Source organism: Sesamum indicum, linkage group LG9 (assembly GCF_026168435.1).
Source record: "Sesamum indicum cultivar Baizhima isolate 11 linkage group LG9, ASM2616843v1, whole genome shotgun sequence".
In the NCBI taxonomy this organism is placed as follows: Eukaryota; Viridiplantae; Streptophyta; class Magnoliopsida; order Lamiales; family Pedaliaceae; genus Sesamum; species Sesamum indicum.
The window spans coordinates 6,054,102-6,081,672 of record NC_142665.1 but is presented as its reverse complement, the minus strand read 5'-3'; the positions used below and the strand labels follow the sequence as shown (position 1 = coordinate 6,081,672).

The 27,571-nt window shown below is 34.1% G+C and overlaps 4 protein-coding genes and 1 long non-coding RNA gene across 10 annotated transcripts; 2 read left to right on the top strand and 3 right to left on the bottom strand.

Moving 5' to 3' along the window:
- The first annotated feature begins 2,208 nt into the window (after positions 1 to 2,208).
- Positions 2,209 to 12,812, top strand: LOC105170763 (uncharacterized). Of its 5 annotated transcripts, none has more exons than XM_088884951.1 (21): positions 2,209 to 2,227; positions 2,303 to 2,436; positions 4,798 to 4,844; positions 5,995 to 6,786; positions 6,865 to 6,951; positions 7,028 to 7,229; positions 7,312 to 7,420; positions 8,154 to 8,276; positions 8,399 to 8,480; positions 8,644 to 8,703; positions 8,789 to 8,841; positions 9,144 to 9,310; positions 9,652 to 9,862; positions 10,218 to 10,275; positions 10,377 to 10,433; positions 10,538 to 10,783; positions 11,208 to 11,275; positions 11,374 to 11,430; positions 11,523 to 11,616; positions 11,723 to 11,863; positions 12,264 to 12,812. In XM_088884951.1, the coding sequence occupies exons 3-21, from the start codon at positions 4,806 to 4,808 to the stop codon at positions 12,342 to 12,344; spliced, it is 2,727 nt and encodes a 908-aa protein (XP_088741077.1). In that variant the 5' UTR covers positions 2,209 to 2,227; positions 2,303 to 2,436; positions 4,798 to 4,805; the 3' UTR covers positions 12,345 to 12,812. The 5 variants fall into 5 exon arrangements, 4 of the variants coding, with proteins under 4 accessions (XP_088741077.1, XP_020552596.1, XP_011089969.1 ...); XM_020696937.2 differs by lacking the exon at positions 2,209 to 2,227 and adding an exon at positions 2,524 to 2,602 and having other exon boundaries at positions 2,240 to 2,436; XM_011091667.3 differs by lacking the exon at positions 2,209 to 2,227 and having other exon boundaries at positions 2,240 to 2,436.
- A 1,828-nt stretch (positions 12,813 to 14,640) lies between these two features.
- On the top strand, positions 14,641 to 16,290 carry LOC105170762 (cyclin-dependent kinases regulatory subunit 1). Of its 2 annotated transcripts, none has more exons than XR_016067358.1 (4): positions 14,641 to 14,790; positions 14,867 to 14,970; positions 15,094 to 15,154; positions 15,867 to 16,290. It is a non-coding gene; the product is annotated as a cyclin-dependent kinases regulatory subunit 1 (long non-coding RNA). The 2 variants fall into 2 exon arrangements; XR_016067359.1 differs by having other exon boundaries at positions 14,710 to 14,790; positions 14,883 to 14,970.
- A 1,292-nt stretch (positions 16,291 to 17,582) lies between these two features.
- On the bottom strand, positions 17,583 to 18,098 carry LOC105170881 (putative transcription factor At1g11510). The gene has a single exon (XM_011091805.1). The coding sequence runs from the start codon at positions 18,096 to 18,098 to the stop codon at positions 17,583 to 17,585; it is 516 nt and encodes a 171-aa protein (XP_011090107.1).
- A 1,261-nt stretch (positions 18,099 to 19,359) lies between these two features.
- LOC105170761 (putative histone H2B.1) lies at positions 19,360 to 19,985 on the bottom strand. The gene has a single exon (XM_011091666.3). The coding sequence runs from the start codon at positions 19,907 to 19,909 to the stop codon at positions 19,460 to 19,462; it is 450 nt and encodes a 149-aa protein (XP_011089968.2). The 5' UTR covers positions 19,910 to 19,985; the 3' UTR covers positions 19,360 to 19,459.
- Positions 19,986 to 24,024: 4,039 nt separating this feature from the next.
- Positions 24,025 to 25,857, bottom strand: LOC105170760 (protein SENSITIVE TO PROTON RHIZOTOXICITY 2). The gene is made up of 2 exons (XM_011091665.3): positions 25,841 to 25,857; positions 24,025 to 25,701 (listed from the first exon to the last, which is right to left on the bottom strand). Exon 2 carries the CDS (start codon positions 25,563 to 25,565, stop codon positions 24,342 to 24,344), a length of 1,224 nt encoding a protein of 407 aa, XP_011089967.1. The 5' UTR covers positions 25,566 to 25,701; positions 25,841 to 25,857; the 3' UTR covers positions 24,025 to 24,341.
- Positions 25,858 to 27,571: the final 1,714 nt, after the last annotated feature.

The following is a 27,571-nucleotide window of genomic DNA, read 5'->3' as shown; positions in this document are numbered from 1 at the left end:
AATTTGTCTATCACCTAAAAATATTTTTCCAATTATTCGAGAAAATAAATGGGACACATTTAATTATTATTATTTTTAAATTAGATCTAGTGATTATAGGGTATATTTATTAATTTAAATTATTTACACTTATGAGTCAATTTAGAAAGTCTTGAAGCCTATAAAAGTTGATGTTTTTGGACTACAAAGTACAAATCGACATGTTTGGTTTTCTTCTTAAGTACAGAACCACAATTCTTGTTCAAGAAAATCATTTTTTTTAATTTTTTCATAACGCTCCCATTTAAATTGTACGTTTTTTTTTTGTTGAATTACTAAAAATTCCATTATAATAACTTTTTGTAAGCTATAAAATTCATATAATTTATTTTGAACTATCAACTTTAAGACCTACTGATTTCTAGACTAAGAGTTAATTTTTTTAATAGAAATTTTATTTTGTTTGTTCAAAATGATAAGTATCAATTGCAAAATCTTTTTTTTTTTTAAATTTCTATGTCTATTTTACCTTTCTAAAAGTACCAAAACAATATTTATGAGGTAATTAATACGATATCGTCCCGTTCATTAAAATTTTAACTTTCTATGATTTATACAATAAATTTATATTTAACATACAAAAAATTGAAATCGTCCTAATACAACTTATCATTTCAGCAACTCCAGTAAAAGAAAGATCTACCAAAATAACTCAATTTATTAATTTCTTAAAGCAAAACGGCCAATGGTAAATTAGTGTAAAAACAATAAAATCTTAATAATTATGAGTAAAATGGTATTCCTTTGATTTTTTTCAATAAAATAGTTTTGAAATGGGATTTTCTCAATAAAATATATTATAATAAAATTTTTGGATTAAAAAAATTGTTTTCATGATTAGTCCTTAACGCATATGTTAAACCTCTTTCGTTAACCGAGACGACAAACTTTTTAAGAATAAGGGCTAAAAAGTAATTTAGCCTAAAAAAATTAGTATAAGTTAATAAATAAATGCTAATTAAATAGTATATCACTAAAGAAATTATGAACTTCAAACTCCTAGATAATTCGACTGAAGAATAATTTTTTATAAGAAGAGGACCAAAATGAAAACTGCTGAATCAAAATTTCAATATTCAAGATCTAAGTTCTATCACGAAACTTTCCAAATATTTGCATATTAATGGAATATCGGATCTCAATTTAACAGAATCCGAATAGCCATAATTAGGTGAAAACTTTCAAATCTATTAAGTTTTCAAACTTTTAAATAAAACCCAAAATGCTTGTAATTGTTTTTTGAAGTAAAAATTATGCGCATACATAATATGTGCAACACTTATATAGTACTACTAAAGAAGAGCATATTTTTATGTCTCTATTTTTCAGTTTGTTTTTTAAATATTTACTTTAGTTTCTTTATTTATTTATCTACATACTCACTCGCTCACTATCTTTTGATGGTTATTTTTTGGAATAATTATACTTCGTTTTCATAAAATTTGGTATAGTTACACGTAAACCCATATGATTTGAGAAATTACATCTAGCATTGTTGAGATTTGCTTTCATCTAATAAATAAGTTATCCAATTGGTCAAAATTAACCGAATTTGCTGATAGTTAACCAAAAAATTGATATTTACCCTTAATTGACTTATTACTAACTATTGCAGGTTATATAATTTTTTTTTAATTAAACTACCCTTATCACGGTGAAAATATATCTCCTCACATGCATTAACGCGTGAAGACGTACGAGGGTATCTTAATAAATCAATCGAGTTAAATATAATTTTTTTGTTGTTAATATCAATAAATTATTTAAATTTTAACTAACGGAGGGACTTATTTGTTAACTTATAGAATGTGATATGAATTATTATTCTTAATAAATTATATAGTAAATTATTTTAATTGATAATTAATATAAATAATTATAATAAACTCACAAATTCTTTTTAGAAATGAGATTCGAACTTATAACTTTAAACTTATTTATTAAACGCGTGTTCTTAAAATATTTTAGTAATTTAGTACTGAAGTTTTGTAAATAAAACCCAAAACTTTGAAATAATAATTTTGGAGTGTGGTAACTGTGTAAAGTACTTATTTTTTTTTTTGGGGAAAAAGAGAAGAGGAACGCAAATCATACGACATGACGAACTGTTCATATTCAAATCTAAAGATACAGAGATACAGATACACATCATCATCATGTATCCGTATAAATATACATATTATGCTAGGTATAAATAGCGGGAATTTAAATATGTAAGAGTTTTTATCTGGAACGTGACTTTTGCTATTACCTCTGTTTTTAGGTCTATTTTCCCCCAAAGCTCAGACCCAATTCCTCTTCTTCCCTCCAAATTTTTCTTGGGAAGTTGAAGTTTGTAATCAAGGAATCAATCCGCGTGATCTTCTCTCCCTTATTGGCACTGCGTGGGCTCGGAAGGTATGGAGCATATTGTCTCTTCGGCTTTTGATTTTTTTTTTTTAATTTTTTTCTACCCATGGTTTGAAGTTTTACTTTTGATATCAGCAATCTGTTTCTGGGTGGAATATGAGTATTATCTGCTGGGAGAAATCTGGATACGGTGAATAGTTTGGAGAATATTGCGGTAGGGAATGCATTTAGGTTTTGATTTTTCATGTTTGGGAACACCCTAGAGTTTTCTGTTTCTGGTTGTATTTTGCAAAGTAGTTAACCTAGATGGTGGTGTCATGGATTTCTTCTTTGCTTATAAATTCTTATTGAGTACGTCGCTTTGCTGTTCTTTTACTCTGTTTTTTTTTTAGGGGTTTTCAGTGTAAAAGGTGTTCTCAGGAAATAATTGTTAGAGGATGAATTTGCTGAGCAGAATTATGATATGTTAGCATATTGACTTTCGAAGTATTCAGGGGTGCTGAATCTTCTTGACACTGGGTAGGATGTTGTACTATAGTGTAGAATATATTGTGTATATTATGTGTACTATGCAATATACTGTCATAGTGCAATTATTATGATAATAGACAAGATTTGTGTTGTTATCATGATATGCATGCATATATTATACATATACAAGACTGTGTAAATATATGTTCATAGATTATGTATGTAATAGATTACATATATTCACCATTTTATTATTAGACATCTTTTTGAATCATCGTCTGTGTAAGTGCATTATGTAGGAAAAGCATTCATTATTTTATATGTACCTACATACAACCCTTATATGTACACAAGGATAGTAAGTGAATATCGTAGTTTCTTATTACATATTATTTTGTGAATCAATGGATTTAGAAATTGTTTACTTACTAAATTTGCATTTGTTTCAAAATAGATCCAGAGTAATATCTACTTTTTGGTTAATAAGAAAATGTATATTATAAAAAGATTATGTATGTATGTCTACATATCCCAAAATATGCACATGCACTTTATATGCACATACAGTAAAACCTTACTAATATATAACTACGTATATCAATATATACATACAAATGGACGAACCCATTATGATTCATTACCTATATGAACCATTTTATTCATCACCATAGTATTATAACTACTTTAAAAATGTAAAATGTCTCACTAAACATACATTTCATAGTTATACTATTTCTTATTATTTCCATAATTTTAAATGACTACTTCATTTAGAAGTTTTGTTAGAGAAGAGACCATTTGATACTTAATATCTATAACATGCCCCTCATGTGTAGGTGATATTATTTTTCTTGTAAAGCCTACCATGTGAAGCTCTTGTTAATAGATGGTTAGGGGTGAGATTTGAACTAAAAAACTCTTGTTTAGCCTATCTCTTGTACAATGTTGAATAATTACTTCATCCGAAACTCTAAACCATTAGGAAGAGGAGTCATTTAATATTCAATACCTCTAACACGCAACTATCAATATAACATCCTCATTAGTACCAACCATTTCTTGTTGCAATGATACCAAATACCTTAAACTAAACTTCAATGTTCCAATTGAAAGTAATTAGATGTAACTAGTGATGAAATAAATCCGTACGGATATGTCCATGTTGCATATAATATTTTCAGTTATAGTTAATGATGTAACTAGGTTGAAATTCTAGAACATTATGTATTTGCACGCATAGCTGTAAATGGCGTGTGCCATGGCGCATGGCGCAAAAGGCGAGAGCCCAGCGCCATTTTCAAAAGGTGGCGTTGGGCTTTCACCTAGCACAGGCATGGCGTGCGCCATGGTGCAAAAAAATTGATGAAAGAAACCCTAATTTGCGCCAGTTTATTTTCTGTTGAAGGTAGTAGTTTTACGTCTTATTGTCCTTCTTTTTTTTATTCTTTTTTTGCTGGAGCTTTAGTAAATTGTTGATTACTTTATTATGTATTGTTATTAATGTCATGACTTAATTTTCTTGTTATCATATCAAATAATTTGCTGAATAAATAATTCAAATTTCTCTTGCTAGATATTTTTTTTATAATAATTTGCTATTTTCTTGAAACTTTTGGCTGAAAACCAAGAAACGAAACATGCTGATTTTGGTGAAGGTACTACTGTTATAAAAATATAAATTATTTAGGCAAACATACGGTGTGCTTCAACAAGGCACCCGTTGTGCGCCATGGCTCCATAGTACCTTTGTGCCATGATACACCATGCGCCTTTAACAACTACATTTGCACCCTTATAAACATTATAATTTTATTGCTATAACTCAAGCTGCTGGGTTTGTGGTTTCTTTTCTATTCTAAACAATGTTTAACTTCTCAGTTTTGTGGTTGTCTATTCTATTGCTAACTTGTGATTTATGGAGTTTTTTTGGGTGTTCAGCGATACTCATGGATAAAGTCAATAGCCAAGCCAAAGACAATACCCAAGTAAGCAAATATTCAATGTTTAACTTCTCAGTTTTGTGGTTGTCTATTCTATTGCGAACTCCGAAATTAATTTGATTGATTTTATTTACTATTTTGTTATTCTTAACTGGGAGTAGATAGATAAGTATTTAACTAATTAAAAAGTTAGATAATTGTTTGATCATTTTAAAAAAGTCTTTCTTCATTTGCCAAGTAATAAGATGGATATTAAGTGTTTCTTTGATAGTGTGCAAATACAGGTGACTGCACTTGTGTTATGTGCATTATGTGTGCGTTATGCTATAAATCCTATACATTGTTTATCTATATTTTCTGTAATCATTTTCTTGTGCTCTCAAGTCACACATGCACATACAAATGTTGTACTCATATTTAACAGATGTGAGGGTGGATTGTGTTTGTGGACTATTTTTCTTTAACGATTAAAGTTTTCAATTTGACATTCCATGTAAACTGATGTATTTTGATGTTACTAAGTCCGTGTATGATATTCTAGTGCACTTCTTTTGAGTTTGGGGCATGGGTTGAATATTCTCTTTGTGGATTGCATTTGTATTGACGTTGCAATTTGTAACTTTAATAATACTACTACACATAAAAATAAAGTCGGGTTACTTTTGTAATGTGAAAAGCTTGAGTTTTTTCCTTTTGAACGTATTCTGCACATATGATGCCCAGTATGGCTTCTACCAATAACTGTCCTATAGGATTCATATACTTGATTTTCTTTCCTCTTCTTTTATCGTGCGGTCAATCATTTAAATAAAATTTGTATCTTTTGTTCTATAATTAATGGCCATGTAGAAGGCTAATTATAGTTGGACATTTGAAGAATGTTTTTATTGGAAAAAAGTGGAATTTACCCGGTTGTAAAGGCACTATGACATTTCACTTATGGTTTTTGTTTCTCTTTGCACGATCTTGAGATACATGTGCACGAGTGCGTTGGTGTTTTCTGTATGTTCATTCTGCGTTCATGTGACTCTGGGTCTTCATAATCAAGAGATCTTTGGTTGCTCCTATAATGTAATATTTATGGTTTTATGCCTGATGAAATCTTAATTTTGTTGACAATATGGAACTATGGTGTTTGATAATAGGCACATGTTTTTGATATTACTTTCTGTTGTTTTATGTTGCAAAATCGAAGGACATGGATTCAGGTGAAATAGTTGTCTCCTCCATTCGGGCTGGGATGAAGAGAGAGTTTGCCATGATGATGAAGGCGCAATCAGAAATGGGTGGGCTTCCAGCAGGCAGAAGGAGAATGACTAGGTCGCAGAGTACTGTTGGTTCCAGCAAGGGTTACGTGCGAAGTGCTGACAAGGTTAGTAGGAAGGTAAAAGGGTCTGAATCCAAGAAAATAAAAAAGGATGAAGGTGAAAAATTGGGAGGGGAGTGTGTGAGAAGGTTGGAGTTTGATGTTTTGGACTGCGACAAAGGGGAGAAGAGGGATGCACCCCTGGTCGTGTCTAATTTAGAAGATGATTCGGGAGGTTTGGAAGCTGATTTAGTTGCTCTAGAGAGGAGGGAAGCAGAGAAAGTGGGGGCTGAACTTAGGGAAGACATGCCTTTGGTCATCGAGTCACCTTCTCAGGTTAGAGGTACTGACGGAGATTCTATTCATGAAGATGAAAGACCAGTTGGAGAAACAACTGATTTGGTATATGAGAGAACTGAAGCGTCTACAAGCGGGTTGTTAGAGAAGCCGCTTAGGAGGTTTACTCGCTCAGCATTGAAGCTGCAGGATGAGATGGGGTTAGGATCAACGGCAGGGGTGGTAGATAGTGGCGGTGCAGTAACTTTGACTACTAGCCCGTCAAAGTTAGAGATGAAGATGTCCAAGAAGGTTGAGTTAAACAGGATCCCAACAAAGTTAAAGGATCTTCTAGAGACAGGGTTGCTTGAGGGTTTACATGTTCGTTACATTCATGGCTCCAAGGTAAAATATTTTACAATTGTTTTTTTGTTTGGTTAGTTGTTGTATGTATTGATTTTCTTTTCTTTGTGACAATTCTAGGGGAGGAGGCGGCCAGAATCTGAACTTTGTGGAGTTATTCAGGGAGCTGGAATACTATGTTCTTGTGATGAATGCAAGGAAAGAAAGGTAAAGGCTCCGAACATTATTAACTGGCAATTTATTTGCACGTTCCTGTTCTAACTATTTTGTGCTGTCAATGTAGATTGTCACGCCTAATCAATTTGAGATGCACGCGCGTAGTGGAAATAAGCGTCCACCTGAGTACATATTTTTGGATAATGGAAAGAGTCTCAGGGATGTGCTGAATGCGTGCAAGGCCAATCTTTCAGAGTCTCTGGAATCTGTGATCCTGAATGCCATTGGTCGTTCAAATTACACGACTGCTTTCTGCATCAATTGCAAAGGTGATATTCATGCACTGCTTCTAAATATGATATATACTTTTGAATAAGATATTTAACATTCCTTTTCTCTTTATGTGTTTAGATTTGATTCCTCAAGCTGGCGCTGGAAGATCAATGCTCCTCTGCGATTCATGTGTGCTGCCAAAGGAGTCTGATGCCAGCGATGCCCAGATCAGTGACACCAGCCGCAGGTAATTGGCCTGCTGTGATGACTAAAGCATTGAAGCTATGTTTGATTAGTACTTTACTTACATATGCGTTAGAACTGCACATCTCTATCTGTATTTGTTTAGTGCTTGTTTTTTGCATGTGCACCAGAACAGCACATCTTTGTGTCTATATTTGGTATAGCACTTGCTACTTACATATACACTGGAATTGCACATCTCTGCACAGAAATCTAAACATTAATAAAAGAATTTCAAGGAAACCATGTATATTAACATCTCGGGGACTTATGTTTGTGTTCTTTCTCTTCTCTATGAAGCTTGTTATTGATCCCAGAATCTAAGCAAATGAAAAGAAGTAACTAATAATGGAGCAATTGAACAGGGTTTTGCACAATCCACATTACAGATAATAGTTGTCTTTTGGGCCTGTAAACAAATCATACAATTGGAAATAAATTAAAAGCCATCTCTCCCCTAGTTTCTTGCATCCATATCATGTAGCACAAGCTTATTCTTTTTCGTTATTTATTAAAAGGCAAATACATATACATATACATACAGCTTAGAACTCTATGAAGATAAGGAAATCGGTTCAAAGAAATATTTCACTAGGCAGATAGGTTTCAAATATTTAGTGAAGATTTTCTACTTTTTCTTTAGCTGTTGTTGCAGTCCGCATTTCCTATTAAGCTTGTTATCTCTCTGATTGTGATATGTGCTCACTGCAGTTGTCTGTTTATGGTGAACATTATAGGTCTCCATTGGCTGGTCCATCTAATCCCGCTTCCTCTAGTTGTCCGCCTGTGGTTCCAGAAAGTGCTCAAATTTTTAAAGATAGTCAACCACAAACGAAACGTCAAGGGAAGCTTACACGGAAGTAAGCATTCTTTCCCTGCTATTTCTGTTGTCTCACAAATGCATAGTCATGCTCAAAAGCAAAATGTCTTTCTCATAGTTGTTTGTATCATAAATCTGATTCCTATCGTTTCCGCTGTGCAGGGATTTGAGAATGCATAAATCAGTCTTAGCAGAAGACGTGCTTCCTGAGGGTACTGCTTTGTCGTATGTTATGCACGGAGAGGTGAATGCAATTTATTATTAATACTCTCTGCTTATCTCTGGAGTTTAAATACTTTCTCAGAATTACTTATGGACGCTGTAAAAGTAGTTCTACCCTTCTAACAATCTATCAAGTTTTGGTTGAATGATTGTTAATTCTTTACTTCTTTCTTGCTATGGAGCAGAAACGGCTTGAGGGTTACAAGAAAGATGGGGCCATCTTTTGCATGTGTTGTAGAGAAGTGGTATTTGGTTTTCTTTGTTATGAGAAATTAATAATTCATTTTGTCTTATACCTGGAAATTAGTTGTTTGTGATGTTGATGAACAGGTGAGTCCCTCGCAGTTTGAGGCTCATGCTGGTTTTGCTTCCCGTCGAAAGCCGTAAGTGTTTATTTGAGTCTGTTGTTTTAATGATTTTTATGGGGTTACTATAATTTACATTGCACAAGAACTGCACCAAGTGTTTCTTTGAGTGTTGTTTTGATAGTTTTTGTTGGGTTACCATAATTACATTGCACGAGAACGCACCCCAATTGCACCAGAATACTTGTACTTTTTCCACATGAACATTATACTTTTAACTGGGGCAACATAAAGATCAGTAGGTAGATGAGTTGGATGCTTAGCGGACAAGTACTAGAAGTTATAATTTTTTGTCTCCTTCAACTTAGTTCTGCTTGCAGGTACATGAGTATATACACTTCCAATGGAGTGTCTCTGCATCAGCTATCCCTCGAACTATCCAAAAACCGTAAATCATCTACAGAGGAAAATGATGATCTGTGCTCAATATGTGAGGATGGAGGAGATTTGCTATGCTGTGAAAACTGTCCACGAGCTTTTCACACTGGTATGAATAGTTATGTTGTAGCATGTTATGGAACTCTTTATTCTGGTGGGTCGTGCATGTTTCTAAAATCATAAAAAGCTGGCAGTTATTTGAAGATTCATGGCTTTGCAACATATAGTGTTCATGATTTCCTACTAAAGGAAACAGTAAATCAATCTACCAACTCTTTCCACCTGGTTATTGGATATATTAATTTTTTATGCCTATTGATTACTTTAGGTTCACAACATGCTATTCTGTAAACCCAGAGTCCTACCGGCTCAGTTTTTGTAGCTCTGTTAGCATTTATGCCTTTCCTCTTACTTTAGATAACTCAGTTTTCTCTCTTGGTTCATTTGCAGAATGTGTCGGTCTCTCAGTTATTCCCCAAGGGATATGGTACTGCAAATATTGCCAAAACATGTTCGAAAGGGAAAAGTTTGCTGAGCGAGATGCAAATGCAATTGCTGCTGGAAGAGTCCCTGGTGTTGATCCTCTAGAAGCAATAACGCAACGGTGCATTCGCATAGTTGGGACATTCGAACCTGACATCGGTGGATGTGCCATTTGCAGGTTCTCTATCTACTTTCTTTTACATTCCGCATCAGGTTTATGTTTGGCATTTAATTTAAACCTGTGATGGTCGTCTTGATGAAACAATTATGTATGTGCATTCAATCATTTACCAATTCTTTTTTTTAAATAAATAAAGTAGAAAAACATGTCTCGCTGGGTAGATTGTTTTTATTGTTTATAGATATATTGAATTCGGCACTTCAGCTGTATAGTGATGAGAATCTTGTAATTGAGTGTGTTGCTTCATTGGCTCATATACACTCTAACCCTAATCTCTTTTCCTGCTTTTTCCTTTCTCTTCTTTGCTTTCTGGTTCTGCTTTTGGTAACTCTGTTGAGATTTGTTTTTTCAGGGGCCATGATTTCAGCAAGTCAGGATTTACTGCCCGCACAGTTATTATATGTGATCAGGTAGTACTATGTTATGTGTTGAAATAGGTTTAAGAAACAGGTCGGGATGGTGTGCTGTTTCTCACGTCACAAGCATGATAAACCATGTCTGCTTTTTGTAGTGTGAGAAAGAATACCATGTCGGTTGTCTAAAGGAGCAAAACATTGATGATCTGAAGGTTTGTATGACTTTATATCAGTGCTTAGGATCACTCAGCTTTCAGGAATTGGTAAATGCACGTAAGTCCTCTCTTGTTAAACAATGGTACTTTACAAAATGCAGGCGTTGCCAGAAGAGGAATGGTTCTGTTGCACACCGTGCAGCAATATTAACTCAGCTCTTCAGAAGTTGATTGGGGATGGCGAGCAGAGGCTTCCAGAAGCTCTTTCAGATGTTTTGAAGAAGAAATGCGAGGGACAAGCTCTGCAGAAGAATCCGGAGCTTGAAACAAGATGGAGGTTGCTCCGTGGGAAAAAGGCCACAGAAGACACCAGGGTGTGGCTTTCGGGAGCTGTCACTATTTTTCATGTGAGCATATTTTGAGCGCTTCCCTAAGTCATTTAGTATATTCCCATTTGTTTAAATATTCTTAGTGCTAAGATACCTCATTATTTGAACTATCATTTCCCATATTTCTCTGGTCTTCACCTTTATCTGGAGGAACTTAGTGATGACAATATGAAGTAAAGGCCTATTCTGCACAGAATTTGCACGGTAGTTTATGTTCTACATTGTTGATAGGAACCCTGGAAATCAATAATGCTCTCAAATATGATATAGAATTTTGCTGTTAATTATGTAAGATTGAGTAATCCTTCATATCCTTTTCTCCTGAAATAATGGTTGGAAAAAAGAGCTGAGAACACATGTTGATAACCTTACACCAGCTTGCTTGTGTTCTATTAGTCCTGTTTGAGCTTATAGTTGATTTCCACCTACCAAATTTCTTCAGGACCGCTTTGATCCTATTGCTGATGCCAGTACTGGCCGTCTTGACCTTATCCCACATATGGTTTATGGGTAATAAGTCTGTTCATACGCACGCCCTTGTTTTCATGAACCTCTTTTTACCTCTTCTTTCGTTGAATTTACTTTCAACTATTTCTGATGATCTGCAGGAGGCACTTCAAAGACCAGGATTTTTGTGGCATGTATTGTGCTGTATTGATGGTCAAGTAAGAAATATTATGGTTTTTTAGTGCAATAATTTTATGTTTACTTTCTTCTTTTTGAATTTGACCTCTGTTGTAATCAATTATTTCTACAGCTCGGTGGTGGTATCTGCTGGAATTTTTCGGATTTTTGGAGAGGAAGTTGCAGAGCTACCCCTAGTCGCGACAAGGAGCGAGTGTCAGGGAAAGGTGCGGATCTGAACTCCCCTTTGCTTCCTCGATTGTGAGAAAATTCAGTATAAAAGAGTTAGATTTTTCAGGTGCTTCATATATTCAATCGCTACTCCTTTTGCAGGGATACTTTCAAACACTTTTCTACTGTATTGAGGGTCTTTTAGCATCCCTCAATGTGAAAGATCTGATACTTCCTGCTGCTGATGAAGCAGAATCATTGTGGAAAAACAGATTTGGGTTTGAAAAACTCGGCCAAGAACAGGTTGGTCAATGCTTATCTTCTACTTTATGTGCATTTTACGGGGAATTTACTGCAGCAATTAGTGTTTAATGGATTCCATTAAAAACTTAACCGATACTGCAGTAGACTATATTGCACGAGCTATGCAATTTACATAAAAGCATGGTACCAGTTCTGCACTATAGGTGCACGTGAATTGCTTCAAAAACTTGACAAATGGTATTGATATTGCAATCTACTAATTCTATATGATACAAATTATGCAATTTCTCCAAAGAATGGTATCAATTTTCCGACACCCTGAGATAAAATATGCACTTCACTCTATACCTTGCCTTGTATATATACAAAATTTCCCAAGTTTTTTGCCAAACTTTAGAGTATAATTCTTTTTAACTAGCACTCATTTGTTGAATTGCAGTTGGATCGATATAAAAAGAGCTATCAAATGATGATATTTCAAGGAACTAACGTTCTACATAAATCGATCGCCAAGGCCTGAGACCTTAACCCCTTCTTTAGTGCTGGTGGGCTGCTGTATGTACAATATGAAAAGTGGTTCTCCCTTCTCTGCCAAAGCTTGTTACAATTTTTTGTAGTTGGATTTGTTCGTCGCGTAGAATGTGAAATGTGGAGGATAGGAGGTATACATCCAGGCTTGCAGGTCCAACGTTTAGTGTAGGATGATTCAAAATGTTGAGAGTACCAAGAAATATATATATAGAGAGAGAGATACTGCAAAAACTAACATTAACTGGACCTGTCGTCTGGAGAATCCCTTTTTGGTTTTTCTAAGCTAGAATTATAGTTGTTTAGGTGTTAGCTTAGGTTTTATGTTTAAAGTGTTGTATTTTTGCTGTTCATATCTTGGTATCACAATGTATTTTTGTCCAACTCTTTACAAGGCGGCTGGATATTTATTGACCATTTGAGAAGCTAATTTAATTGTGGAAGAAAAATGTTCCGAGTAGATTCTTGTTTTAGTTGTGTGTGACAGTCTGATGATGTTTTGGAGCTGTTGGTTTTAGTTATTTGATAAGAAGTATTAGAAAGCATTGAATGCAAGTTGCACGTGCAATGTATGTGCAGAATTAATTGTTTGCAGGTAAACTTATATTTTTTTATTAATTTATGTAAAATATAATGTTATAATTTTTTATATGGAACTATTATCGTATGTAATTATAATTTTTTTAGAAAATAGAGGGGAGGATCAGAAACCGTACTAAAATTTAAGCTTTAAATAAAATCTGTTTTTTACATGTGTTTTAATAATTTAAATTTTTCAGGATTTACCAAGTCTATTTTTTTCTAAAGTTTTTACCATATTTATCACTAAATAAAATATAAACCTAAAAAATCCTTTATTTTTTTATTATACAAAGGTTATTGTATTTTTTTTCTATATAAAATGTTATTTCAATCAATAATTAAATTACATTTATATATAAACTTTTGGATACTTATGCTTGTTCTTTTCAATTGTCAATTTAACGAGTACGTAAAGTTTAGAAATATATTCTCTCTCAATTTGTATATAATTTTAAAAGTTTCCATCCTCTTAAACTCCCCCCCCCCCCCCATTGTTTATAGTTTTCTTCAATCCCTTTTAAGCACATTCTTGTGCAAACAGACAAATAAAAGGGAGACAAAATATATCTATATATACACTTTTTCTTAATCTTCTATACCTTACATTTCTTTGTGTCTCAAGTTTTTTTTGTTTGCCACTTTTTTATTTTCTAAATTATTCCACCATTCTTTTTCTTTTCTCAACCACCAATTCCGTCTCTCTCAACTTCCATTTTTTTCTTTTTTTATTTATATAACTAAAATGCATATTTGAAGAAAAAAATAACAAACAAAAGAAATTGAGACACCAAATAAGTACTCTTCAATTATTATACTTAGTAAATATGGCACATTTTATGTATGTGTATAATTTTTATAAAAATATATATTTTATAAAGTATATCATATATATAAGATAATATATATGTATATATACATATATAAGATAAAAATGAATGAGAAATAAAAAACTACCAAAAGGTAGTTATGAAAATTTATGATGAGTGGGGAAGTTAAAAATAATTATTTAATTTTTAAAAAATAAAAAATTGACATATCAATAAATTTAAAACACCAAATAGGATGCTCTTCAATTATATATAGTATAAATTTATGGGATAATTACACTCGCATCTCTTGAGGTTTGATGTAATTTAGAACTCCATATGATTTGGGAAAATATATCTACCACCCTTGAGATTTGCTTTCGCCTAACAAATAAGTCCACCCATTAATCAAAATTCACTAAAATTGTTGATATTAATAAAATAAAAACTTAATGAAAATTGATATTTACTCTTGATTGACTTAAAACTAACTTATTGCAGGTCAAATAATTTTTTTCTAACTAAACTACTCTTATAATGGTGAAGGCGTATGAGGTAATTTTGTTATAAAAAGATTTATTCGACCTGCTATAAGTTAGTAGTAAATCAACCAGGGGTAAATTAGGATTTTTCTAATTTCTTATATTAATATAAGCAAATTCAATTTTGACTAATGGAGGAATTATTTGTTAGGTGAAATCAAACATCAGAGGTACTAGATATAATTTTTTAAACCACAAAAAATCTACATATAATTACACAAAATCTTAGTAGAGGGGAGTACAATTATCCCTAAATTTATAATCTAAGAATGAAAAGTAGATATAATTCATCCTAATATATATTGAAAAATAAGATAGATTAAATTTAAATAAAAGAAATGATACTAATTGCCAAAGCGGGAAAATTCACTAAATTTGAAATTCAAAATAAAGTGCCCTAATTGATTAAAGAACAAATCAATCATTTCCCCCAAAATACACACAGCTCTTCTTCATCTTTCCCGATCTCTCGTCGTTTCGCTTTCGCGATCTCTGATTCTCTCTCCAGGTATCATTCTCTATCTCATACGTACACGGAGACAACTATGTTCCTCACTTTTGATCGCTTTTATTGATTTTCACAGATTGAATTTCAACTAGGTGTGCAAAAGTAATCCTTTTGGAAATAAATAGGAATGGGTCAGATCCAATACTCAGAGAAGTATTTTGATGACACCTACGAGTACAGGTACTTGTGATTTGATTTGTTTTGATTTTTCCCCATGTTTTCTCCAGGATGCTGTTTTTGGCTGGATATTTCTTTTTTTTTTTCTTTTTATAATCTTATTTGATGGAGTTTTTGATTTTTCAGGCATGTGATTCTTCCAACAGAGGTGGCCACACTGCTTCCCAAGAATCGCCTACTCTCAGAAGTAAATGTTATATTTATCAATATGCAGAGTAAAATTTTGGGTTTGTGTGTTGATTATTTTAATATTTAACTGACTTCTGGTTCTACAGTTAGGCTTTTTCTCCAATCAATGTTTTTCTTTGTTGTTTGAATTCATATATTTGTTTTGGTGGGAATTTTGAGCATTGGGTTTTCTTCGACCAGACAAGGATAATCAGGAAAGAACCTATGCTTTCATGTTATACTTTTTTATGAATGGTGGCTGTGATCAGTGATGGTTTTAATGAATTTCTCTGGTGATGATTTCACTACTGGTACTTAGACATTCTTTTATTTTTGCTTTGGATAAAAAAAATTCCAGATCACGTTTCTAGCTATGCAAGTAGACAAATACTCAATGAGTTTGCTAGCCATTAAATGATAGAAGATGGTATCATTGTTTTACCTTATGACATCAGTATATTTTCATCTACGGACTTCCAGTCGGACATATATGCAATTAGATGGTATGAACACATTTTTTGAAAAATGTTGGGGCTTGGCTATCCTATATATCTGGAAGTGTTATGGACTTGGGAACTTTATATAAATTATGTATTGCATTGATGGAGGGATATTCTTATCATTGTGCCTATGATATGTCCTTGTACATGAGCCGCAACCCTACTGTGGGTGTATGCATATTGCATTTCCTAACATGTTTAGTAATTCTTGCTTTTTCTTTCCTGTGTTAGAATGAGTGGCGAGCTATTGGGGTTCAGCAGAGCCGAGGGTGGGTCCACTATGCAATTCATCGCCCAGAGCCACATATTATGCTGTTCAGGAGGCCATTGAACTACCAACAGCAGCAGGAAAATCAAGCTCACTAAATGCTTAAGTGAAACTGTTGCCAGGGTGCTAAATTTCTGAGCTTTAGTTTGGAAAGGGTGCTACTGTTTCCTCTGGAAATGTACCTCTTACATAATACTCTACTAAGAAACTTGTGTTCTCTAAGTGAATGCTGGTGTGATAAGTATTGCGCTGGTGGAGGAACTTTAACGTTGAAACTTCTTTTTCAACATCAATATCACCAGCACCTGATATGTATTAGCAGTCTTCAGATACTTTACTAAAATGTTCTTATTCTATTCACTAGTGTTTGGTGATGCTGATTTTGTATATCTTGTTTTGGCACTTGTGATGCTTGGATTACAGTAATTAGAACACTCTGAGGGACCCAGATCTGCCTTGCTTTTCTTGTTTCGCATTAACCTTTCCTTCACTCCACGATGAAGTTGAAAACTTCAAATGGTGCCAAAGAATTACTATAGTCAATACAATAGCAGTACAAATTTACAGCACCATATTGTTTTTTGGTGGTCGAAGCTCTTTTCTCTGTTTGCACTTTGATTTTGAAAAGAACTATTTATTTCAATCACTTTGCCTACTGTATATATTCATAACTAAACAGTGCAAGTACATCTAATTGTTGTGATATTTTCCTATTAACTTCCAGTTGTGACACAGATAAAGAGCATTGTGATGGTAAAGAATTGCTCTGTTAAGGAGCCAGGGCAGTGTTATTGGTCTTTAAATCTATATTTTAGAATTTGGATCATATTGATTCTAGATTACATGTATGACAAGTCAAGTTTCTTTTGGCTCTGGATTTGGAGTAAAGTTAAATGTTTGCAGGGAAAACTCAGAATTTTCATGCACACACTCAATTAAACATGCTTGCTAAATTGTTAAGCTTTTGGTTGCAATATATATAGCAACAATTTTATGTGGATCATTTAACATGTGAGTGAACTTAGAGTGAAAGTTATAATTCTACTTGGCATTTAGCTTGTGGAATCTCAGTGACAATAAGACAGAGTAAATGAATCTGTTGTTTTAGAAAATACTGATCATCTTGCATGTATAACTTGCTTATCGACTTGTGCACTTAAAACAGTTTCTTGTTCTTTTTTCTCCCATAAAATTCTGTGGTCCTGTCATTCTGATTACTATTTCACTACAAGCTCTATTAACTTCATTGAGAGTTGCCGTTTTGTATTGATTTGTTTGTCCTATTGAAGCATATATGCACCAGTATTGGAGATCCCATTGCTATTAAGCTTGATCATGCACTTTCAGGTCTAGGAATTACAGCAAATTCTCTTTCTCTTTACTAAATGATCTGAAATATCAACTGTGCTAATCTGACTCTATTTACGTTTATGTAAATCCAATCATTCATTTATGAAGATAAGATTGTTACGAGGTATATCCATACACTAGCACAGACCAAGCCTTTCAAAAACCTCCAATTCATCTGCAACAAGAAAACTCCATTACGAAGATGGACTATGGTACCTACCCTCCCCACCCCAACCTCAAAAAAGAAAGGGAAAATTACATCAAAAGAAGTAAAAGAAAAGCCCACCCAACTACAAATTTCTTCCAGAAGCCTTCACAATAGATTTCAACTAATTATGAAGTAACTGAGCTCTTCTAGCCTCAAGTGCAGCTTCTTCCTTTTCCAGCTCCATCCACTTCTCATCAAAACCCTTCAAAACATCCTCTCCCAAACCCTCCAATCCTTGTTTATAAACCTCATAACTTCCCGAAAATGCCCACGAAACCTGCCTCATCAAGAATGGATAACTACTCCAGTTTACTCTGCTTTCACTCCCCTCTTTCTTTGCATCATCCAAAGTTGTGGGAGAGGGTATTCTTGTCTTTTTGGGTCCCCAAATCTTCCGTGCGAGCTCATACGCTTCGCGATCATGAGGGGTCTTTATGGAAGACTTGGACCTCGCTTGCTTGTGGTACTTTTGCTTCAGTCTCCTGATCTTGTCACGGATCTGAGCCTCGCTGAAATCGCCGCCGCAGATGGGGTTTCCGCTGGAGTTCAAGAGCGAATTCAGGAGGTCAATTTCGTCCTTTTGTGTGAAGAGTCTGGTGGGCTTTGAAGGTACTTTGGAGGCGCTGCGGCGGTTCATGGCGGAAGTGGTGGTTGGCGTTGACTTGCTAAGCGGTGTTCTTGGGATCTTATGAAATGGTGGATGTCCCAATGATTCCCACTTTACTTAAAGCACGACTCTGTTTAGTGTTTTCTAAGTTCTTTTCTCGGCCTAAATATTCCTTCCTCGGATCTAATTTATATAAAAATTGGCACAAGTCATACAGCTTGAGCATGTCAATATTTTTTATGCTAATCGTGGTTTCATCTTATCTATGCGTGTATATAATAAATAAATTTTTACATTTTAAAATATATTATAAATAAAAATAAAATAATTAATTGAGCAATTTAATTAATGTAAAATTTATGAAATTCAATAAATTAATTATCTTATTAGTTAAAAAATATTTTTAAAATTATAAAAAAATTGGCATAGTAATGCTAAAAACAACCATTTGATACCTATAACACTTCTTTTCTTTATAATAGTATAAGTATACATAATATGGGAATGCCAATGAGTTCAAATTAAATTTTGGACCATCTTAAAATTATTTCATATATATATATATATAATGGGTCTAAGAGTGGGTGTTGAAATTTTGTTTTGAGGTTAGATTCAAACTTTAAAATATTAGAATATTTTCTTTTTATAAATTGATTAAGCATATTTAATTATATGGAACTTGTAACATAAGGAGACTTTGAAATATGAAGGAACAAAGAAATGAATTGAAGAAAGGAAATTCACATCCTTGTGCTCAGGATGGTGTCGCTAAACTACAAAAAATGAGCCCAGGGTCAATTTGCCTAATGTCGGCTCAGGATGGTGTCGCTAAACTACAAAAAATGAGCCCAGGGTCAATTTGCCTAATGTCGGCCTGGAAATGTAAACGGGTTTTGGGCAGTCTTATGTGGAACTGGCCTGAGCACTCTGGATTTCGGTGAACTTGGGCACTTCAAAGTTTTCCATAGCTATTGTTTGAATTTTATTACCGCTGAACTTGTAACAATTTGAAATTTTATTAGCATTATACATCTCAGAAAACATATAATTTTCTTATTTCAAGCAATTTATTATTAAATTATTAAGAAAGTAATTACTAAGTAAAATTATATTAACTCTTTCTTCTTTATTTATTCAAAAATCAAATACCAAAATGCTAGAAATTTGAATCGAAAACAATTGACCATTTCAATTTTCGCATAAACACACACTCAACACTGCATACATCCCCGGTAAGTTTTGTTTGTTGGAGCAACTATTGTGTAATAAGGTAGAATAATTTGGACCCAGATTACCGTAAGAAGAATCAAAAATAGATACACATCTCCATTACAAACTAAACGGTTAATTTCATCCAAACAATTCCCTAAACAACAATTATCAGATCAAACCTAAGAGCTAGTGAACTTGGTGACAGCCTTAGTCCCCTCGGAAACAGCATGCTTAGCAAGCTCGCCGGGCAACACCAATCTAACGGCAGTCTGAATTTCCCTGGAAGTAATCGTAGGTTTCTTGTTGTACCTGGCCAATCGCGACGCTTCCTGCGCCAGCTTCTCGAAAATGTCGTTGATGAAGCTGTTCATGATCCCCATGGCCTTGCTCGAGATTCCAATGTCTGGGTGGACTTGCTTCAGCACCTTGAAGATGTAGATCTTGTAGGTTTCGACGCTCTTCTTCGCCTTCTTCTTCTTTTTCTCACCGGCGGCGGCAGCGCCACCGTCCTTGGGGAGCTTCTTCCCGGCTTTGGGCTTCTTCTCCGCCGGGGCCTTTTCCGCCACGGTGGTTTTCTTCTCCTCCGCTGGCTTTTTCTCGGCGGGCTTCTTCTCTGCCTTTGGTGCCATTTTTGGAGGAGCTAAAGGCAAATTATCTTCAACTTTGTTCGACTGAGAGAGAAAGAGTAGATGATGATGGATGTGAATTTTGGGGGAGAGTGGTTTAAATAGAGGAAAGGTAGGATTTGATTGGCGGATTCGCTGGGACAAGATATTGCATGTGAACCGTTGATTAAGGTGGGAACTAACGGTCAGCAATCAGGACGGGTGAGATATTTAGGGATCGGCTGCGTGCTTCCATTGGTTAGGATCTACAGACGTGGATTTGTAATCTAGTCCGTTGATAAAGATGGATATCTACGAAGGGTATTTTGCTCTGGGAAAGCGGGAAATTTTGGGCGTGGTTTGAAGTTTTGGGCATGATTTCGAAATTCTTCCATTTGGCGGAGGAGGGTAGGATTTGAATTTTCATGTAATGGAGTTACTTTGGAATTATTTTAATTTATTTTGATATATCAGGAATAGAGTCTATAAATATATTAGGCGAGTTTTAGAAATTAATATTTTTGCACTTTAATGAATTACGAGTCTTATTTGCTAAAGTTGTCACTATATATATGTCATTAATTATTTATATTGATTGATGTATTACTGTTGTATCATATAATTACTATATTATGATAAATATTAATATTATCGTCACTTAATATATATCTTAAATAATATTTTTAAAATTTATTATTAGTATTATAATCTTGTGTTGTAATGTGGTTAAGTTTCCCTGTCAATTGTCTTAAGTTTGAATTTCTTTTTTAATTAGGGTTAACTTTTGTAATTAGAATTTAGGGGTAGAATTTATGGCATGCAAAGATCAATGACTCCTAAGAAAATAGATTCACCTCACTCAATTTCAGCCGAAAACAACACTAGTTAGTCGAAAAATACTACTAGTTCAACTTTTGCCAACCCGTTGATGGGGCAACACTCACTCGATGTCCAATTTTAGCAAGTTTAAGACTTATCCACCTCATCCGATAAACAAACAACACCTCACCTCCAAAGTAAACCAACGGGAATATATATGTCAATTGTGTCTTGTTATGTAAAAATAACGTGTAACCACCTCTTTAAGTTTGTATACTTTTTCTGTATATTTGTAGTGATAAAATTTGAAAACTATCAGTTGATATTTGGTTACCAATATTATATTTTATTGTAATGATAGTTAATTTATGTGTGCAAAGATATGGATCTAGAAACAAAAGCTTGACAGAGTTGGAGGTAAACAATTATATTTTAAAAACACATTGAGATAGATTGCTATTTTTTTTTCATAGGGGGATAATATTGTTCATTTACAATATCACGGGAGTTGCTTGCATTTTTTCTTAATTGGAAAGGGCAATATATACAAAATATTTTAAAATTTATACATAATTCTTAAAAAGCTTAGAAAGTTTTGGGGGGCATGAGCTCCTCCAGCCCGCTTATATCCGTTTTTGGGTGTGCAGGCGCGCATGAATTGTTAGAACAAATATTAAAAATGTTGCTTGTATGATGGGTCATTTGTTAAATAATTATTCCTATGATGTCCTAGGATTATACATTGTTTAATTTTGAATTGGAAAATGTAGGCTTATATATGCATGGTGTGTGAATGTGTCAATTTAGTGAGCGAAGTGTGTGCAAATGTGCAGTGTGTTGTTATGTGTGTGCAGTGTGTATGGCGCTTGCAAAGTGGGGGAGTGTGGCTGCGTGCGGACTGTGATGTGTGCAGTTCGTGTTATAATATGTGCAGTATGTGCTAAATGTGTGTAGAATATGTGCACTGTGTTATATGTGTAAGTTTCATTAGGTACATTATATGTTTATGTGCAGTTTGTGTGTCAGTATGCGTTTGTGGTATATATTGTGTGTGCATTATATGTTATGTCTAAGTTTAGTTTAGTCTGTCATGTGTGCCATTTAGTGTGTGCAAGTTTATTTTAGTATGTGCAAGTGTAGATAAGTGGAAAAAATATTTTTTTAGTCCTATAAAATAAGGGCAGAATTTGTTTTGATACCACAACTATGGAATGTAATGCTTTTAATCTCATAAACTCAAAATAATATTTTTTAGTCCCAAATAATGTGATTTTGGACCTTTTTAATCCCAAAGTTACAACGCATTTTTAGTCCCAAACAATATTTTTATAGTCCCAAAACTATAAGGCACATGACTTTTTTGGATAAAAAATATGTGATTATGAGTTTTATGGGACTAAAATTGACACCTGCCATAGTTGTGGTATTAAAATAAATTCTACACTTATTTTGGGACTAAAAAAGCATTTTGGGACAAATCGTGTATTTATAACCCATATATTTTGCTTCATGTATATGGATTTTATCTTTTGTTTTGGAATGTGTTGTATTACTTATTTTGAGCCGCACATGACTTTATGGGATAAAAAATGCTTATTTTTAGATTTAATGGTACCCAAACACTATGAGATGTTGGAAGGCCAATTTTTCCTCCTTTTTCGTAGAATCACTTGACTTTTCCCGCCAAAATGGTGGAGTTAACGGCAGTTAATGGAGCACAACAGTCATGTGCACCGCACATGACGTCACGGGATCAAAAATACTTATTTTTGAGTTTAATGGTACCTAAACTTAAACTCGCAAAAATTGTAGTACCAAAAACAAAACTGACCTTTTCTAATAGTATCAAAATAGGATTTTGCCCAAATTTTGTCATAGAGTTTGTATCTTGTCGCCTATGTAAATATTGTTTGATTTCTTTTTCAAATGTCCATTTTCAATTTTACATTTTTTCAGATTGTGATATTATATTTGACTTGGCATTTTCTTTGTGAGATCGAACCATAATATCTAGAAAATATTATATTTTTAATTCTTCAGTCCCGTTTAGTTAGTATAATTAGGCATGATAAGATTACTTATCATACATAATTATATGTTTGGTTGGCATTATTAGAGCCCGATATTAATACCAGACTATATTTTATTTATAAGAATTTATGAGATAAATGGATTTCATCTCTTAGGTGGGATACGCAATCTCACCAATTACTATAAATTCGTATTAAAATTATCTTTCCTCATTTGCCCTTCTGATCCCCATAACCTCTCTCTCTCTCTTCCAGTCTTCACTTCTTTCCTCTCTTCCTCGCTTTTTCTTTCCATCTATTTCTTCTCTCCACGAATAATATAAGATGATTACTCTAAAACAACCCTCAGAGTTCTTATTTTTCCTAAATAATTAAAAAATTATATTTTAAATTATAATAATTAGATAATAAAATATGAATAAAAAATATTACTTTTGTTTGGAAAATTTGAAAAAAAAAAAAAAAAGAGTTTTGATTACTAGCTAAATTGAAAATGTATTTAGAACTTCTGTTTCTTATAAATATAAAAACAAATAAAATATTGATCTACTAATTAATTTTATTTTAAAAACTTTATTTCAATAAATAATTTAGAGATTTAATTTCTGTAATAATTCACAAGTTACAATATAAAAATAAAAATAACTTAAAAAAAGATACCCTTAATAGTACTTTTACATTTAATAATACTTTATAATCCATTCAACTAAATACTATATTATATTATCACATGAGATATCACATATATACCTCAGACCAAACAATATATAATGAAAAGCGGGATTAATTATCATTCAATCCCTTCACGTCTAATCTTATCATTTGAACCAAACGAGTCCTACAAGTATAGAGAGTGATAATTTAATTGGGCATTTGATAGTTTTTCACCTAATTAAAAATCTATCACAAAAATATGAATTCAAGCACATTTTTTTCCCATCACATCTTTTCATATAAAAATCTATCATAAAACATACTAATATGAACATATTTTAATTTCTCACAAAAAATCAAATAAAAAAAGAAAAACCCACTTAAAAGTACTGAAAATTGAAAACCACACAAGACCATAATTTTGCATTGCGCCATGTGATTTTTCTGCTTAATGATCCCATCACGTGATTAGTAGCAATAGATTTTATACTACATTCATCTCTAATTTCCATAGCAAGCCCATTTTCTTCCCTGGTATAATTAATTAGCTATAAATAAACGCATTTCGGACATGTGATCGAAGACAAAATTAAACTAGATTCAAGCCATGTCGTTGCAGCAAGTACACATGGTGAGTGTAAAAGAATACTACACAAACGTTTGTAAAATTGCGACTTTAACATACAAAGGGTTATTCTGTACTGAGGAATGTCACACAAAACAAAGCCATCAATAAGCTTGTCTGTGTAGAATTCTTTTACACCTGATCAATACAAGTGTACGTTCTATATATTAACTATGTAGTATACATGACTCGGACCAAGTTTCAAACTAGAAAAGTACCTAAAAACTATACCAAGCACCCAAATTTCCACCTACAAGGAAAGCACTGTATTCAAATATACGGAACAGATGAAAAACGAGCAGCCTATGTATTACACATCCACGGGGATTTAATCGTTCTTACCTGCTTTGATCACTTGCATTTGTGCTGAATTTTGAGCTCCACTCCCCAGCTTCGTCGACGAATTTATAACCGGTGTGTGGCCGATGAACAGGGCAACATGGCCCATGAGCTTGTCCTTTCGCGAAAACGTCGTCCCGCATGAGCACAGCCACTTGAGATCACCGCAATGCTTTTCATGAGTCCTCAAGTCCGACAGCACGGAGAATTGCTTCCTGTTGCACCTCTTGCACACGTACATTTTCGGGCAATGGCTTCTCTTGTAGTGATTCTTTACGCATATCATGGATTTGAGAGGCTGGAACTTGGCGTGGTTCTTGTTCCACCGGCACCCTTCTTGCGGACAGGAGTATTTTCTCGGAAGCTTGGGGATGTTGCTCTCTCCACTCATAGTAGAAGCGATTTTCATGGGGTTGCTGAGAGCAGCGCTGGACTTGTACTCGTCCCCGTGCGCCCTCATGTGCATTCGCAGATTTGCGTCCCGTTTGAACCCTTTGCCGCAGACCTGGCAATAGTGAGTGTACTTGGCTAACAAATCGGCAGCATCCAGTTCGACGATATCGTAATTCTTGGGAGAAAGCAGGCCCTGTGACGACCCTTCGTTTGTTTCTGTCTTCTGAGGCAACTCTCTTGCGCAATTACTACCTTCAATAGTACTATTACTAATGTTATTATCATCAGTCGGGTTGCAATTGTTGCAACTATCACTATACCAGTGATCAAGCGCGTCATGATGACTGGAAAAGAAAGCTGCCGCGGGCCCTCTTTCGTCCACGGCAGGATTGTCAGCCGATGGGGCTAGACCGCCAGCGCTGGCAGCGTTGGTTGTTATATTAGACGGCCGGTGGTGGGGCTGCAAGTCAAAGGCTGCGTTATTGTTGATGGAAGGCGAACCAAGGGCCATTTGCTGGCAAGCAAACATCATAGACGATGCCGTGACAATAATTTCTTGAATTAAGGTGCCCATCGTTGGGACAGCGATGGCCGTTGACTCGGGCGGGTGGCCGTGATCGTATGAAAAGAAAATACTGGCTAGGGATTGTACCTGGTGGACTTTATCTTTAAGAACTGAGAGATTGTAAAGAAAAGAGCTGGGTTGTGTGGATGAAGCAGAAGAATTTGCTTCAAGAGATGAAGCTTGATCAGGACCTGATCCATAGATTGGTATCCCTTGTGGCCCATTAGGGTAACAAGGAGTGGCCCCTGTGATCATCGTATGGAGAAGAAAATAGAAAGCTCTTCTTGATTTTCTGTCCAACCTTTATTCCTCCCTAAAGTGCCTTCCCCTTTATGGATTCTTGTTCTGTGCAAGATACACGCGTGTTCCAAATTCCACAAACACCCTGCATCTGTATAGGAGACTGATAAATAGGGAGGAATTGAAGAAGTAAAACAAATATGATAAAATGGGATGCCTTCAGCTAGCCTTCAAGTTGACATAGTAAAATACAAGAACAAGAGGACGGAGGATTAACTTGATATACGTACACGGTGTTCATGCGTCCAATGACTCCTACAAAGCGCGTGTGTTAAAAACGCATGTCTTTTTTCTTGATTGTGGTATTGGCATATGAACGCCGCAGCGTAGGAGAGTATTTCTTGAGGCTGGCAAGTCAACCTTTGAGCTTAAATTCATCACCACTTAAGACCTCCCTCAAATGCGACCGATCTCACATTTAGACAAACCTTCCAACAAAAAAAAAGGGTTTACTCATCACTGCTGGATAGACTCAATAAATAATTACGGTGATGTGCAACCATTTATATATTACTTGTATAGTTTGGAAACAATTAATGTGCGTGTGATCTTCTCTCAAGATGGGGACCAATAATGCTTAAGTTTTAATGTATTTAAACTCAATTTTGTTTGCCATGGGTTGTGGGGGATAGCGTCAAACATCACGCATGACATGGAGTTGAAGATTTCAAATTTCAAGAGGGTAGTCAGTCGTGTTGACATTGATCAGTGTTGATCTTCTAGTTATTCATGCGCAATTAATGTTGTATTACCATCACTGGCCAATAGTCAAACCTAGCTACGTTGAGGTTTGGTGATTAATGTGGTGTGGTTTTATTTCATTTTTATTTTCAGATTTTGAAATTGAATTGCTATAAGTAGTTTTCAAAAATTACAATTTTAGTTCTGTAATTAAATAGAAGAGGTGATAACTTTTAGTTCTATATAAATTATTTTTGTTAATTTGTCTTATAATTTTAAAAATTTTGCATATTAAAGAATAAAATGGCCAGAAAAGTGCACCCAATTAAGTTTATCAAAAGTAACGAATCATAGCAGAAGTAATTAATGATGGCTACGCAACAACTATTAGCACTCGCTTTTGTAGACGATGCCAAAACGTTAATTAGCAAAACCTAAAGTTTATGCAATTGTTTTGGTTATAACTAAAATCATGATAAATATTAATTGACTGTAACAAAACTTATCATAATTTTAACCAATGTGATAGATAATATTAATTTATCATAATTTTTAACCGTAATGATGTATAATATCAAGAATAGTTCAATTTCTTGTTCGGACGATACTTGTCTGTTACGATCAATTAATTAAGAATGCTGTTCTTCAATAAAAGTTTAATTGTATTTATTGCCCTGGTTTGGCAAAAGAACCATAATTATATAAGGGTGACACAGAATACTTCGGAATTAAGTTTCTATTTTTCTTTTTTTACGATTTCAAGACTCCGACCTTGTTAAAAATGGCCAAAATTTGTTGATGTTTACAAATTTAAGGCTTCTTAAATCCGGAATAAAGCTGATTGGATATATATATATATTTTTTGTCACATAAGTACTTACATGAAAAAATTCCTAACTACATAAGTAATGACATGGAAAAAAAGAGAGAAATACATATTTATTTGAACTTTTTACTGACTAAATATTCTTTTTTTTATCTATCCTCAATAGTTTATACTAGCTGTCGTAGCATGACAACCCTACGTATACATAATAAATAATACTATACACTTTGAAATATATTATAAATAAAATTAAATATATAATTCAATATATCAGATTCAAAAAAAAAAACAAAATACATAAAAAAATAAAACAAATGCACAGCTGCCCCCAACCCCCATCCATCACTTGGCGCCGCCTGACTCCACTGGAGGGGGGGATGAATGGCGTTGGCCCCCGAGCACGATTGGGGAATTGGTATACAGGTTTAGGCCACAGCTGCGCCCAATCAATCTC

What these genes read in the sequence shown, in the direction of transcription:
- LOC105170763 (XM_088884951.1), top strand. Translation starts at nt 4,806, where the DNA reads ATGGATAAAGTCAATAGCCAAGCCAAAGACAATACCCAA. An exon ending in GGTGGATGTGCCATTTGCAG is followed by an intron (nt 9,863 to 10,217) that starts GTTCTCTATCTA and finishes TTGTTTTTTCAG; the next exon opens with GGGCCATGATTTCAGCAAGT. An exon ending in TGTGCTGTATTGATGGTCAA is followed by an intron (nt 11,431 to 11,522) that starts GTAAGAAATATT and finishes TTATTTCTACAG; the next exon opens with CTCGGTGGTGGTATCTGCTG.
- LOC105170761 (XM_011091666.3), bottom strand. Translation starts at nt 19,909, where the DNA reads ATGGCACCAAAGGCAGAGAAGAAGCCCGCCGAGAAAAAGCCAGCGGAG.
- LOC105170760 (XM_011091665.3), bottom strand. Translation starts at nt 25,565, where the DNA reads ATGATCACAGGGGCCACTCCTTGTTACCCTAATGGGCCACAAGGGATA.
- LOC105170881 (XM_011091805.1), bottom strand. Translation starts at nt 18,098, where the DNA reads ATGAACCGCCGCAGCGCCTCCAAAGTACCTTCAAAGCCCACCAGACTC.